The following is a 15,818-nucleotide window of genomic DNA, read 5'->3' as shown; positions in this document are numbered from 1 at the left end:
TGAGAAATAGTTTTCTGGATAGTACTGAATAGTTTGGCTGGTGCAACTTGTGATTGGCTGCACTAGAATGCTCTCATCTAATTTTACGTTTCATTTATATTTTGCACCATCCATTTTTAGCAGTTAAATACTCATGTTTATATCCTTGGTAGCATTTTTACATTGTAAATACCTTTTAAGTTATAGGAGGTAAAATATCTTTGATAATTATCGATTAATTTACTATGCAAAAGAGAAAATCCTTTATTCTTCTATTTTGTCCAGTTTATATTTCTAAACATATCTAATTGGTTACTGTAAAAGCAACCAGTGGATATACACAGATATTTCTTTCATGTAATTGGCAAGAGTCCATGAGCTAGTGACGTATGGGATATACAATCCTTCCAGGAGGGGCAAAGTTTTCCAAACCTCAAAATGCCTATAAATACACCCCTCACCACACCCACAATTCAGTTTTACAAACTTTGCCTCCTATGGAGGTGGGGAAGTAAGTTTGTGCTAAGATTTCTACGTTGATATGCGCTTCTCAGCATTTTTGAAGCCTTATTCCTCTCAGAGTACAGTGAATGTCAGAGGGATTGAATGCAATGGTTTTCCTCACGGGGATCTATTTAATAAGTTCTCTGTTATCGGTCGTAGAGATTCATCTCCTACCTCCCTTTTCAGATCGACGATATACTCTCATATTCCATTACCTCTACTGATAACCGTTTTAGTTCTGATTTGGCTATCTGCTATATGTGGATGGGTGTCTTTTGGTAAGTATGTTTTCATTACTTAAGACACTCTCAGCTATGGATTGGCACTTTATGTATTTATATAAAGTTTTAAAAATATGTATTGTATTTATATTTGCCATGATTCAGGTTTTCAGTATATTTCCTTTTTGCAGACTGTCAGTTTCATATCGGGGAAATGCTTTTTTATGAAAATGTATTTCTTACCTGGGGTATAGTCTCTTTTTCAAATTGACTGTGTTTTAAATTCACGGGCAGAATTAGGCTCGCGAGGACGCAAAATGCCAAAGCTTATTGAGTCATTCTTGGCGCAAGTTTTTTTTGTGCAAAGTTACGTTCGTTGACACAAATTCGTCATTTCCGGCGTCTTAGTTGACGCTGAGTCCTTCACAAGGTTGCGTCATCTATGAGGCGAGTGTGTCATTTTCAGACATTTTTGGCGCCAAATAATATTTTTCTTTTTGTTGTGCGTCATACTTAGCGCCAAATATTTTCATTATTAAAGACCCCATTCCTATTTGCCTCTTGCCTTTTTTTGTGTCAGAGGGCTATGCTGTTTGCATTTTTTCCCATTCTTGAAACTGCCATATATGGAAATTGATAATTTTGCTTTATATGTTGTTTTTTTCTCTTACATTTGCAAGATGTCTCAATCTGATCCTGTCTCAGAATTCACTGTTGGATCCCTGCTGCCTAATAACAGTTATACCAAAGCTAAGTGCATTTGTTGTAAACTTGTGGAGATTATACCTCCAGCTGTGGTTTGTAATAGTTGTCATGATAAACTTTTACATGCAGAAAAAGTATCCATCAGTAGTAGTTCATTACCTGTTGCTGTTCCCTCAACATCTAATGCACAAGATATACCTGTAAATTTAAAAGAATTTATTTCTGATTCTATTCAGAAGGCTTTGTCTGCCATTCCGCCTTCTAATAAACGTAAAAGGTCTTTTAAAACTTCTCATAGAGTTGATGAAATTTCAAATGACCGGCAACATACTGATTTATCTTTCTCTGATGAGGATCTATCTGATTCAGAAGATCCTGTCTCAGATATTGACACTGACAAATCCTCTTATTTATTTAAAATGCAGTATATTTGTTCTTTATTAAAAGAAGTGTTGATTACATTGGATATGGAGGAAACTAGTCCTCTTGATATTAAAACTAGTAAACGTTTAAATTCTGTTTATAAACCTCCTGTGGTTATTCCAGAGGTTTTTCCAGTTCCTGGTGCTATTTCTGATATGATTTCTAAAGAATGGAATATACCTGGTACTTCTTTTATTCCTTCTTCAAGGTTTAAAAAATTGTATCCTTTGCCAGCAGTTAGATTGGAGTTTTGGGAAAAGATCCCCAATTTTGATGGGGCTATCTCTACTCTTGCTAAACGTACTACTATTCCTACGGAAGATAGTACTTCTTTTAAAGATCCTTTAGATAGGAAACTTGAATCTTATCTAAGGAAGGCTTATTTATATTCAGGTCATCTTCTTAGGCCTGCAATTTGTTTGGCTGATGTTGCAGCTGCTTCAACTTTTTGGTTGGAGACTTTGGCGCAACAAGTATCGGATCATGATTTGTCTAGCATTGTTAAGTTGATTCAACATGCTAATAATTTCATTTGTGATGCCATTTTTTATATCATCAAAATTGATGTTAGACATATGTCTTTAGCTATTTTAGCTAGAAGAGCTTTGTGGCTCAAATCTTGGAATGCTGATATGACTTCTAAGTCCAGATTGCTATCTCTTTCTTTCCATGGTAATAAATTATGTGGTTCTCAGTTGGATTCAATAATTTCAACTGTCACTGGGGGGAAGGGAGTTTTTTTTGCCTCAGGATAAAAACCTAAATGTAAATCTAAAGCTTCTAACCGTTTTCGTTCCTTTCGACATAATAAGGAACAGAAATCTAATCCTTCCCCCAAGGAATCTGTTTCCAATTGGAAGCCTTCCTCAAATTGGAATAAATCCAAGCCATTTAAGAGATCAAAGCCAGCCCCCAGTCTGCATGAAGGTGCGGCTCTCATTCCAGCTCTGCTGGTAGGGGGCAGATTAACATTTTTCAAAGATGTTTGAATCAATTCGGTCCAAAATCATTGGATTCAGAGTATTGTCTCTCAGGGGTACAGAAAAGGATTCAGATTAAGACTGCCTGTGAGAATTTTTCTCTCACGTATTCCAGTGAACACAGTAAAAGCTCAGGCTTTCCTGAAGTGTGTTTCGGACCTGGAGTTATCAGGGGTAATCATGACAGTTCTGTTTCAGTACCAGGGTCTGGGGTTTTATTCAAATCTATTCATCGTCCCAAAGAAAGAAAATTCATTCAGACCAGTTTTGGATCTAAAGATTTTGAATCGGTATGTAAGAGTACCAACTTTCAAGATGGTGACTATAAGGACTATTCTGCCTTTTGTTCAGCAAGGGCATTATATGTCCTCAATAGACTTACAGGATGCATATCTTTATATTCCGATTCATCCGGATCACTATCAGTTCATGAGATTCTCTTTTCTAGACAAGCATTACCAATTTATTGCTCTTTTTTTTTTGGCCTTGCGACAGCTCCAAGAATCTTTTCAAAGGTTCTCGGTGCCCTACTCTCTGTAATCAGAGTGGGGTATTGCAGTGTTTCCTTATTTGGACGATATCTTGGTACTTGCTCAGTCTTTACGTTCTGCAGAATCTCACACGAATCAACTAGCGTTGTTTCTTCAAAGACATGGTTGGAGGATCAATTAACCAAAAAGTTCTTTGATTTCTCAGACAAAGGTAACCTTTTTAGGTTTCCAGATAGATTCAGTGTCCATAACTTTGTGTCTAACAGACAAGAGACGTTTGAAATTGGTTGCAGCCTGTCGGAACCTTCAGTCTCAGTCATTCCCTTCAGTAGCTATGTGCATGGAAGTTTTAGGTCTCATGACTGCAGCATCGGACACGATCCCCTTTGCTCGTTTTCATATGAGACCTCTCCAGCTTTGTATGCTGAACCAATGGTGCAGGGATTATACAAGGATATCACAATTAACATCCTTAATTCCCAATGTTCCACTTTCTCTCTGACTTGGTGGTTAGATCACCATCGTATAATTCTCTGGGCCTCTTTCGTTCGTCCAACCTGGACTGTGATCACAACAGATGCGAGTCTTTCAGGTTGGGGAGCTGTTTGGGGATCTCTGACAGCACAAGGGGTTTGGAAATCTCAAGAGGTGAGATAACCAATCAATATTTTGGAACTCCATGCAATTCTCTGGGCTCCTCAGTTTTGACCTCTGTTGAAGAGAGAACCGTTAATTTGTTTTCAGACAGACAATATCACAACTGTGGCATATGTCAATCATCAGGGTGGGACTCACAGTCCTCAAGCTATGAAAGAAGTATCTCTGATACTTGTTTTGGCGGAATCCAGCTCCTGTCTAATTTCTGCAGTTCATATCCCAGGTATAGACAATTGGGAAACGGATTATCTCAGTCGTCAGACTTTACATCCGGGAAAATGGTCTCTCCACCCAGATGTGTTTCCTCAAATTGTTCAGATGTCGGGGCTTCCAGAAATAGATCTGATGGCATCTCATCTAAACAAGAAACTTCCCAGGTACCTGTCCAGGTCCAGGTATCCTCAAGCGGAAGCAGTGGATGCGTTGACACTTCTGTGGTGTTATCAACCTGCTTATATTTTCCTGCCTCTAGTTCTTCTTCCAAGAGTGATCTCCAAATTCATCATGGAGCAATCGTTTGTGCTGCTGGTGGCTCCAGCATGGTCTCACAGGTTTTGCTATGCGGATCTTGTTCGGATGTCCAGTTGCCAACTTTGGCCACTTCCATTAAGACCAGACCTTCTATCTCAAGGTCCGTTTTTCCATCAGGATCTCAAATCATTAAGGTTGAAGGTATGGAAATTGAACGCTTAGTCATAGAGGTTTCTCTGACTCAGTGATTAATACTATGTTGCAGGCTCGTAAATCAGTTTCTAGAAAGATTTATTATCGAGTTTTACAGTTTCTTCAGGATGGTTTGGATAAAGGTTTGTCTGCAAGTTCCTTGAAAGGACAAATCTCTGCTCTTTCTGTTTTATTCCACAGGGAAATTGCTAAATTTCCTGATATTCATTGTTTTGTACAGGCTTTGGTTCTTATCAAGCCTGTCATTAAATCAATCTCTCCTCCTTGGAGTCTTTATTTGGTTTTAAAGGCTTTACAGGCTCCTCCATTTCAGCCTATGCATTCTTTGGAGATTAAACTACTTTCTTGGAAAGTGTTGTTCCTTTTGGCCATCTCTTCTGCTAGAAGAGTTTCTGAATGATCTGCTCTTTCTGGTGATTCTCCTTTTTTCATCAGGATAAGGCAGTTTTGCGGACTTCATTTAAATTCTTACCTAAGGTTGTGAATTCTAACAACATTAATAGATAAATTGTTGTCCCTTTTTTGTGTCCTCATCCTAAGAATTCTTTGGAGAGATCTTTACATTCTTTGGATGTGGTGAGAGCTCTGAAATATTATGTTGAAGCCACTAAAGATTTCAGGAAGACTTCTAGTCTATTTGTTATCTTTTCTGGTTCCAGGAAAGGTTAGAAGGCTTCTGCCATTTCTTTGGCATCGTGGTCAAAGCTTTTGATTTATCAAGCTTATTTGGAGTTAGGTAAAGCTCCGCCTCAGAGGATTACAGCTCATTCTACTAGATCATTTTCCACTTCTTAGGCTTTTAAGAATGAAGCTTCAGTTGATCAGATTTGCAAAGCAGCAACTTGGTCTTCTTTGCATACATTTACTAAATTCTACCATTTTGATGTATTTGCTTCTTCGGAAGCAGTTTTTGGTAGGATAGTTCTTCAGGCAGCTTTTTCAGTTTGATTCTTCTGCTTCCGATTTAAGTTTTTCGTTTTATTTTTTGAGAATAAACTTATATTTGGGTTGTGGATTAATTTTGTTCAGCGAAATGGCGGTTTTTATTTTGTCCCTCCCTCTCTAGTGACTCTTGCGTGGAGTTCCACATCTTGGGTATTGCTATCCCATACGTCACTAGCTCATGGACTCTTGCCAGTTACATGAAAGAAAACATAATTTATGTAAGAACTTACATGATAAGTTCATTTCTTTCATATTGGCAAGAGTCCATGAGACCCACCCTTTTTATGGTGGTTATGATTTTTTTGTATAAAGCACAATTATTTCCAAATTCCTTTGTTGATGCTTTTTACTCCTTTCTTTTTCACCCCACTTCTTGGCTATTCGTTAAACTGAATTGTGGGTGTGGTGAGGGGTGTATTTATAGGCATTTTGAGGTTTGGGAAAATTTGCCCCTCCTGGTAGGATTGTATATCCCATACGTCACTAGCTTATGGACTCTTGCCAATATGAAAGAAATTAATTTATCAGGTAAGTTCTTACATAAATTATGTTTTTTTAACTCTAGAAATTTGGCCGCTTCCATCTTCAGTACTGTTCTCATATTCCCTCCTTAGGGGACTGAAGACTCCGTTGCAATCCATTCTACCCAGCATTCTGGAAGCCGACCAAGAAAAATGTTGGGGATTTGATCAGTTCTTTGCAGAAACCAACAACATACTAGAGAAGATGGCTGTCCATGTATTTTCCTTAATGCAGGCAAGCATGCACAAAATCTACGTCCATGCATACAACAGGTGAGCACTTATCTGTTGTCCTTTGTGCATTACAGTATGATGACCTAATCTGTCTATTTTGTAATATTCTAACTTTGTAAAAACGAAGACATCATGTATATATATTGTTTTCTAGAATCAGAATCATTATAATAATAGTGAAATTACTAACACTAGGGAATTATGCGTGCTCAGATTGAGCTCGCATTCTATTGGCTGTTCCGATCAGCCAATAGAATGCGAGCTCAATATGATTGGCTGATCCAATCAGCCAATCGGATTGAACTTGAATCTGATTGGCTGATTCAATCAGCCAATCAGATTTTTCCTACCTTAATTCCGATTGGCTGATAGAATCCTATCAGCCAATTGGAATTCGAGGGACGCCATCTTGGATGACGTCCCTTAAAGGAACCTTCATTCGTCGTTAGTCCGTCGGTGAAGGATGGCTCCGCGTCGGCTGCTTGAAGATGGTTCCGCTCCGCACCGGATGGAAGAAGATAGAAGATGCCGCCTGGATGAAGATGTTTGCCGGTCCGGATCTCCTCTTCTGCCCGGATAGGATGAAGACTTTGGACCCTCTGGAGGAGCTCTTCTTGCCGGATAGGATGAAGACTTCGGACCCTCTTCTGGACGGATTGGTGATACCCGGCGTGGTGAAGACAAGGTAGGGAGATCTTCAGGGGCTTAGTGTTAGGTTTATTTAAGGGGGGTTTGGGCTAGATTAGGGGTATGTGGGTGGTGGGTTGTAATGTTGGGGGGGTATTGTATGTTTTTTTTTACAGGCAAAAGAGCAGAATTCTTTGGGGCATGCCCCGCAAAAGGCCCTTTTAAGGGCTGGTAAGGTAAAAGAGCTTTACAATTTTTATTTTAGAATAGGGTAGGGCATTTTTTTTATTTTGGGGGGCTTTGTTATTTTTTTAGGGGGCTTAGAGTAGGTGCAATTAGTTTAAAATTTTTGTAATCTTTTTTTATTTTATGTAATTTAGTGGGGTTTTTTTTGTAATTTAGTGTTTGTTTGTTTTTTGTAATTTAGTTTAGTTGATATAATTGTAGGTAATTGTAGGTAGTTTATTTAATTTATTTATTGATAGTGTAGTGTTAAGTTTAATTGTAACTTAGGTTAGGATTTATTTTACAGGTAATTTTGTAATTATTTTAACTAGGTAACTATTAAATAGTTATTAACTATTTCATAGCTATTGTACCTGGTTAAAATAAATACAAAGTTGCCTGTAAAATAAATATTAATCCTAAAATAGCTACAATATAATTATTATTTATATTGTAGCTATATTATGGTTTATTTTACAGGTAAGTATTTAGCTTTAAATAGGATTAATTTATTTAATAAGAATTATTTTATTTTGTTAAAATAAAATTATATTTAATTTAGGGGGGTGTTAGGGCTAGAGTTAGACTTAGCTTTAGGGGTTAATACATTTATTAGAGTAGCGATGAGGTCTGGTCGGCAGATTAGGGGTTAATAATTGTAGGTAGGTGGCGGCGACGTTGGGGGCGGCAGATTAGGGGTTAATAAATATAATATAGGGGTCGGTGGTGTTAGGGGCAGCAGATTAGGGTACATAGGGATAACGTAGTTTGCGGCGGTGTACGGATTGGAAGATCAGTGATAGCGGGGGCGGCAGATTAGGGGTTAATAAGTGTAAGGCTAGGGGTGTTTAGATTTGGGGTGCATGTTAGGGTGTTAGGTGCAGACATAGGAAGTGCTTTCCCATAGGAATCAATGGGGCTGCGTTAGGAGCTGAACGCTGCTTTTTTGCAGGTGTTAGGTTTTTTTTCAGCCCAAACTGCCCCATTGTTTCCTAAGGGGGAATCGTGCACGAGCACGTTTTTGAACCTGGCCGCGTCCGTAAGCACCACTGGTATTGAGAGTTGCAGTGGCGGTAAATTATGCTATACGCTCCCTTTTTGGAGCCTAACGTAGCCCTTCTGTGAACTCTAAATACCAGCGGTATTTAAAAGGTGCGGGGAAAAAATACACGCGTAGCTGACGCACCCTTTGGCCGCAGAACTCTAAATCTAGCCGTTTATGTATTTAACTCATGATCCCTGGGTCTTGAAGACATTGCCTAATTAGAATCAGCTACTCCAAAATTACATCACTACAAGTCTCTATTATATTTAGTCCATGGTGCCACACTCCAGTCACGAACTCAGAGGGATTAACAGTCCATCCATATTCAGCGCCTATGGTGTAGCAAATCCATTTCACTGGGGAGTGACATGACCATATTCCTGGAATGCTAAAGAATATAAAAAAACAATAATATAGAGATCATCTTAGAGACCTCATGTGGCTATATCTAAGCCTTCATATATACGGGGTATGTGACCCTAATACATTAAGAGTCATCTTGGGGGCCAAAGGGAATCCCACTATGAATCTATACATTTGTAAGGGAGGGTGTGACTCTTGGGGCTTAATTCTCAAAACACACTGGTACAAAGTAAAACCATGGCACCAGTGCTCGCAGGGGTAGACCTCACTTACGGCTAGATTTAGAGTTTTGTCGGTAAGGACCCGCGTAGCTAACGCCGGCTTTTTTCTGGCCGCACCATAAAAATAACTCTGGTATTGAGAGTCCACATAAAGGCTGCATTAGGCTCCAATAAAGGAGCGTAGAGCATATTTAACGCAGCTTCAACTCTCGATACCAGAGTTGCTTATGGACGCGGCCAGCCTCAAAAATGGGCTCGTGCACGATTCCCCCATAGGAAACAATGGGGCTGTTTGAGCTGAAAAAAAAAACCTAACACCTGCAAAAAAGTCGCGTTCAGCTCCTAACGCAGCTACATTGTTTGCTATGGGGAAACACTTCCTACGTCTGCACCTAACACCCTAACATGTACCCCGAGTCTAAACACCCCTAACCTTACACTTATTAACCCCTAATCTGCTGCCCCCGCTATCGCTGACCCCTGCATATTATTTTTAACCCCTAATCTGCCGCTCCGTAAACCGCCGCTACTTACATTATCCTTATGTACCCCTAATCTGCTGCCCCTAACACCGCCGACCCCTATATTATATTTATTAACCCCCAATCTGCCCCCCACAACGTCGCCTCCACCTGCCTACACTTATTTACCCCTAATCTGCCGAGCGGACCGCACCGCTACTATAATAAAGTTATTAACCCTTAATCCTCCTCACTAACCCTATAATAAATAGTATTAACCCCTAATCTGCCCTCCCTAACATCGCCGACACCTAACTTCAAACATTAACCCCTAATCTGCCGACCGGAGCTCACCGCTATTCTAATAAATGTATTAACCCCTAAAGCTAAGTCTAACTCTAACACCCCCCTAACTTAAATATAATTTAAATCTAACGAAATTAATTAACTCTTATTAAATAAATTATTCCTATTTAAAGCTAAATACTTACCTGTAAAATAAATCCTAATATAGCTACAATATAAATTATAATTATATTATAGCTATTTTAAGATTAATATTTATTTTACAGGTAACTTTGTATTTATTTTAACCAGGTACAATAGCTATTAAATATTTAAGAACTATTTAATAGCTAAAATAGTTAAAATAATTACAAAATTACCTGTAAAATAAATCCTAACCTAAGTTACAATTAAACCTAACACTACACTATCATTAAATTAATTAAATAAAATACCTACAATTACCTACAATTAAACCTAACACTACACTATCAATACATTAATTAAATACAATTCCTACAAATAAATACAATGAAATAAACTATCTAAAGTACAAAAAATAAAAAAGAACTAAGTTACAAAAAATAAAAAAATAATTACAAACATAAGAAAAATATTACAACAATTTTAAACTAATTACATATACTCTAAGCCCCCTAATAAAATAACAAAGACACCCAAAATAAAAAATGCCCTACCCTATTCTAAATTACTAAAGTTCAAAGCTCTTTTACCTTACCAGCCCTGAACAGGGCCCTTTGCGGGGCATGCCCCAAGAAGTTCAGCTCTTTTGCCTGTAAAAAAAAAACCATACAATACCCCCCCCCCCAACATTACAACCCACTACCCACATACCCCTAATCTAACCCAAACCCCCCTTAAATAAACCTAACACTAAGCCCCTGAAGATCATCCTACCTTGTCTTCACCTCACCGGGTATCACCGATCGGTCCTGGCTCTAAAATCTTCATCCAACCCAAGCGGGGGCTGGCGATCCATCATCCAGTGGCTGAAGAGGTCCAGAAGAGGCTCCAAAGTCTTCATCCTATCCGGACCGGCAACCATCATCTTCCAAGCAGCATCTTCTATCTTTATCCGATGAGGACCGGCTCCATCCTGAAGACCTCCATCGCGGACCCATCTTCATCCGGTGACGTCCAACTGAAGAATGACGGTTCCTTTAAGGGACGTCATCCAAGATGGCGTCCCTCGAATTCCGATTGGCTGATAGGATTCTATCAGCCAATCGGAATTAAGGTAGGAATATTCTGATTGGCTGATGGAATCAGCCAATCAGAATCAAGATCAATCCGATTGGCTGATCCAATCAGCCAATCAGATTGAGCTCGCATTCTATTGGCTGATCGGAACAGCCATTAGAATGCGAGCTCAATCTGATTGGCTGATTGGATCAGCCAATCGGATTGAACTTGATTCTGATTGGCTGATTCCATCAGCCAATCAGAATATTCCTACCTTAATTCCGATTGGCTGATAGAATCCTATCAGCCAATCGGAATTCGAGGGACGCCATCTTGGATGACGTCCCTTAAAGGAACCGTCATTCTTCAGTTGGACGTCGCCAGATGAAGATGGGTCCGCGGTGGAGGTCTTCAGGATGGAGCCGGTCCTCATCGGATGAAGATAGAAGATGCCGCTTGGAAGATGATGGTTGCCGGTCCGGATCTACTCTTCTTCCCGGATAGGATGAAGACTTTGGAGCCTCTTCTGGACCTCTTCAGCCACCGGATGATGGATCGCCAGCCCCCGCTTGGGTTGGATGAAGATTTTGGAGCCAGGACCGATCGGTGATACCCGGTGAGGTGAAGACAAGGTAGGATGATCTTCAGGGGCTTAGTGTTAGGTTTATTTAAGGGGGGTTTGGGTTAGATTAGGGGTATGTGGGTGGTGGGTTGTAATGTTGGGGGGGGGGTATTGTATGTGTTTTTTTTTACAGGCAAAAGAGCTGAACTTCTTGGGGCATGCCCCGCAAAGGGCCCTGTTCAGGGCTGGTAAGGTAAAAGAGCTTTGAACTTTAGTAATTTAGAATAGGGTAGGGCATTTTTTATTTTGGGGGTCTTTGTTATTTTATTAGGGGGCTTAGAGTAGGTGTAATTAGTTTAAAATTGTTGTAATATTTTTCTTATGTTTGTAATTATTTTTTTATTTTTTGTAACTTAGTTCTTTTTTATTTTTTGTACTTTAGTTAGTTTATTTCATTGTAGTTATTTGTAGGTATTGTATTTAATTAATGTATTGATAGTGTAGTGTTAGGTTTAATTGTAGGTAATTGTAGGTATTTTATTTAATTAATTTAATGATATTATAGTGTTAGGTTTAATTGTAACTTAGGTTAGGATTTATTTTACAGGTAATTTTGTAATTATTTTAACTATTTTAGCTATTAAATAGTTCTTAACTATTTAATAGCTATTGTACCTGGTTAAAATAAATACAAAGTTACCTGTAAAATAAATATTAATCCTAAAATAGCTATAATATAATTATAATTTATATTGTAGCTATATTAGGATTTATTTTACAGGTAAGTATTTAGCTTTAAATAGGAATAATTTATTTCATAAGAGTTAATTAATTTCGTTAGATTTAAATTATATTTAAGTTAGGGGGGTGTTAGTGTTAGGGTTAGACTTAGCTTTAGGGGTTAATACATTTATTAGAATAGCGGTGAGCTCCGGTCGGCAGATTAGGGGTTAATGTTTGAAGTTAGGTGTTGGCGATGTTAGGGAGGGAAGATTAGGGGTTAATACTATTTATTATAGGGTTAGTGAGGCGGATTAGGGGTTAATAACTTTATTATAGTAGCGGTGCGGTCCGCTCGGCAGATTAGGGGTTAATAAGTGTAGGCAGGTGGAGGCGACGTTGAGGGGGGCAGATTAGGGGTTAATAAATATAATATAGGGGTCGGCGGTGTTAGGGGCAGCAGATTAGGGGTACATAAGTATAACGTAGGTGGCGGCGCTTTGCGGTCGGCAGATTAGGGGTTAATTATTGTAGGTAGCTAGCTGCGACGTTGTGGGAGGCAGGTTAGGGTTTAATAAATATAATATAGGGGTCGGCGGTGTTAGGGGCAGCAGATTAGGGGTACATAAGGATAACGTAGGTGGCGGTCGGCAGATTAGGGGTTAAAAAAATTTAATCGAGTGGCGGCGATGTGGGGGGGCCTCGGTTTAGGGGTACATAGGTAGTTTATGGGTGTTAGTGTAGTTTAGAGTACAGTAGTTAAGAGCTTTATGAACCGGCGTTAGCCCAGAAAGCTCTTAACTACTGACTTTTTTCTGCAGCTGGAGTTTTGTCGTTAGAATTCTAACGCTCACTTCAGACACGACTCTAAATACCGGAGTTAGAAAAATCCCATTGAAAAGATAGGATACGCAATTGACGTAAGGGGATCTGCGGTATGGAAAAGTCGCGGCTGAAAAGTGAGCGTTAGACCCTTTTTTGAGTGACTCCAAATACCGGAGGTAGCCTAAAACCAGCGTTAGGAGCCTCTAACGCTGGTTTTCACGGCTACCGCCAAACTCTAAATCTAGGCCCTAGATCTCTAAATGAAGGGGCTGGGAATCCTGGCATGTCTGGAATGGAAAATCTTCCCGGGTACTTTATCTTATATTCAGTTCTAGTTTGGCACTTGCCAGCATACATTTGGTAAGATAAAACAGCAAGACCAATAGGGATAAAATTCTCAGAGAATACAGTAAGACCTATGAGAGAACTTTGTACACCCAAGGAATGCCCCTGTTCAGCCTACTTGCTGAGGTGGCAAGGTGAATTTTGCTTAAAAAAATAAATTTTGTAATTTATAATGCCTTTATAACTTTGTATTTTGAAATTACATTGTACATTAAATACAATTTGTACCTTTTACATTAAATATTTCCTTCCTGATGCCTAAGGGATCTGTACTTAAAATTAAATCAAAAGTACTCCAAGAATATAGATAGGCTTAATTGATTATTTTAGCCTAACATCCCAAAATAGCTTGTGCTTTAGTTGAGGTGTGTAATTGGTCATTAACGTACCTAGGGTGTCACTTGTCTCTGGCCTTGATCCCTTATTTTAGGATGATGCCTTTTGCCTTAAAGCTCTCTATAAAAATTGTAGGCTATGTTTTATGTGTTTCCTCCAACACCTCCTCATTGCTTAGTAATGCTTAATTATATGAGTGCTTGGGGGATTTTTGCTTTACTGGGTATTGAACGATATTTAGTACCTCTGCACCCTAACCAGCATTGTGATCATTAGTAAGGGACCTTTGGATAGTTAAGGCTCTAGACCTTATTATTTAGGAGTGCTTACATGTATCTGAAAAGCTAAATATAAAGGGATAAAGGTTTTTTTTTTTTAATTACAAATGTTATTGGGAACAATCTTATTTTTATAATATCTAGTTAAGTATGAGTTGTATTTGTTTTAAACATTTGTAATATAACTAGATGATTCAAATATTAAAATGCTTAAGTGCAGACTGACGATATTTGGTCATCATGGTGTTGTCATCCTGTGGTTGAGATTTTGGAGTTGATCATGGCTCCCCCTGCACTTAAGAGCAGTAAGGAGGTGGCCAAGCGCAACAACATTGCTGGGTAAATTGGGGGATGCTGGTGATGTCAGCCCAAAAGCCCCTCTTTAAAATAAATCCCCTTTTATTAATTTTAATAGTGTGAATAAATATGTATTTATTTGAGTAGAGGCTCATGGCAGCCACAATATGCTGATCAAAGTTATATAACTATGCCCAAAGACCAGTGGTTGAATTCAGAAATTTTAGCAACAGGGAACTTCTCTCACGTTACACATTTTATATATAATATAACTTATTTTATTTTCCTTTGACATATAATTCATTATAAATATAAATTACTAAATGATTATTAATAGGGATATGGTATAAAAGTACTAATTCATAATACAAACACAGCTTATGCAATTATATTACAAACTAGTCCTAAAGCCCATATACATGGGCCACAATCTTCATCCACTTGGATCCCCTCTCCCTCCTTCCCCTTCCCTGCCGCTCTCAACATTTTTTTTTTCTGCAGCGCAGCGGTCCCACTTGCTCCCACACTCCCACACCCGGCTCCCGCTCCCGGGGAATGGGTAATAAAGGGATTATCTATCTTTTTAAACAGCAAAAATTCTGGTGTTGACTCAGCTGCACCAGTTACTGGTTACGGGTCATACAAGAATACAGTGTCCTCTCCTCTCTGCTACAATATACACATATATGCAAGATAGTGGTGCCTTCCCACCAGGTTCAAGCGAACCTGGGAAATGTTAGCAACAAGTTCACACAAACTGATGCACCTGGCTGAATCCCAACACTGCCAAAGACCCTTATTTACCTGAGGATAACCCCTTCTTCTTTTGAGTTGTCTATTGAGTTTAGAAAACACACACACTATTGTTTACAAACTTGTTTATTAAAAAAATAATAAAAATGAGATTCAGATGGAATTAAGAAAAAATGAGTACAATGTTCTATAAAAAAAAGCAAATTGAAGCAAATTGAAGGGCTTTTTGATCTGTTTCTGGCTTTGCATTTTTCATTGGCTTATTTTCTTTAAAGGGGAATCTAGTTTATGTATTTAATGGTGAGGTGACTTTTCTTATTTTTATTCTGTGGAGAACAACCATTTACTTTCTTTAGCTTACAGTAACCCATATTTCTAATGCATTTTCCTTTTCTCTGTGCTAGTGTGGGCATATTTTTGGAAGCAGTGTGTAAACAGACTGGTGTAGACCCCCAAGTCCAGAGATATTTCTATGAGGGACATCCATACCACATGGATCCGAACTTGCAGATCCAGCTTGTGTCTAGGACTACAGAGCAGTGTCCGTTCCTTATGATGAGCAGCGAATGCGATGATCCCAAAGGTGTCCTCTACAAAGACCGTAAGTTTTGTTTTCTATGAGCTTATATTTTCATCCGACACTCACAGATATAGTCTGCTCCACCTGCCAGGGGCTGTGCATTGTGCATACATTTGCTGAACATAGCCTGGAAAAAATAAAAAAAATAAAAAGTCTTATAGACTCCTAAGTAACTATATAGCTCTATACGTAGACCCCTTCAGGCATGTATTCTTCTGTACCTATTTTAATAGAGTTTTGGACATAGTGAGTGGACTGATGGTTGTACTTTTTCGTTAGATCCAAAACATAGAAGCATAGATTTTGATGGTAGATAAGAGTCATAGGATCATCAAGTCTGCTCATATT

General features: G+C 38.7%; 1 protein-coding gene across 2 annotated transcripts in view; it reads left to right on the top strand.

Moving 5' to 3' along the window:
* Positions 1-15,818, top strand: part of IKBKE (inhibitor of nuclear factor kappa B kinase subunit epsilon) — a 277,152-nt gene that overhangs the window by 118,118 nt on the left and 143,216 nt on the right. For both annotated transcript variants that reach the window (XM_053706599.1, XM_053706595.1), the window contains exons 8-9: positions 6,204-6,383; positions 15,295-15,491. In XM_053706599.1, the coding sequence (XP_053562574.1) occupies positions 6,204-6,383; positions 15,295-15,491 (377 nt within the window). The remainder of the gene's footprint in view (positions 1-6,203; positions 6,384-15,294; positions 15,492-15,818) is intronic.

The sequence above is a fragment of the Bombina bombina genome, chromosome 3, assembly GCF_027579735.1.
Source record: "Bombina bombina isolate aBomBom1 chromosome 3, aBomBom1.pri, whole genome shotgun sequence".
NCBI lineage: Eukaryota > Metazoa > Chordata > Amphibia > Anura > Bombinatoridae > Bombina > Bombina bombina.
The sequence above is the reverse complement of the archived record's forward strand: the minus strand, read 5'-3'. Positions and strand labels throughout refer to the sequence as shown.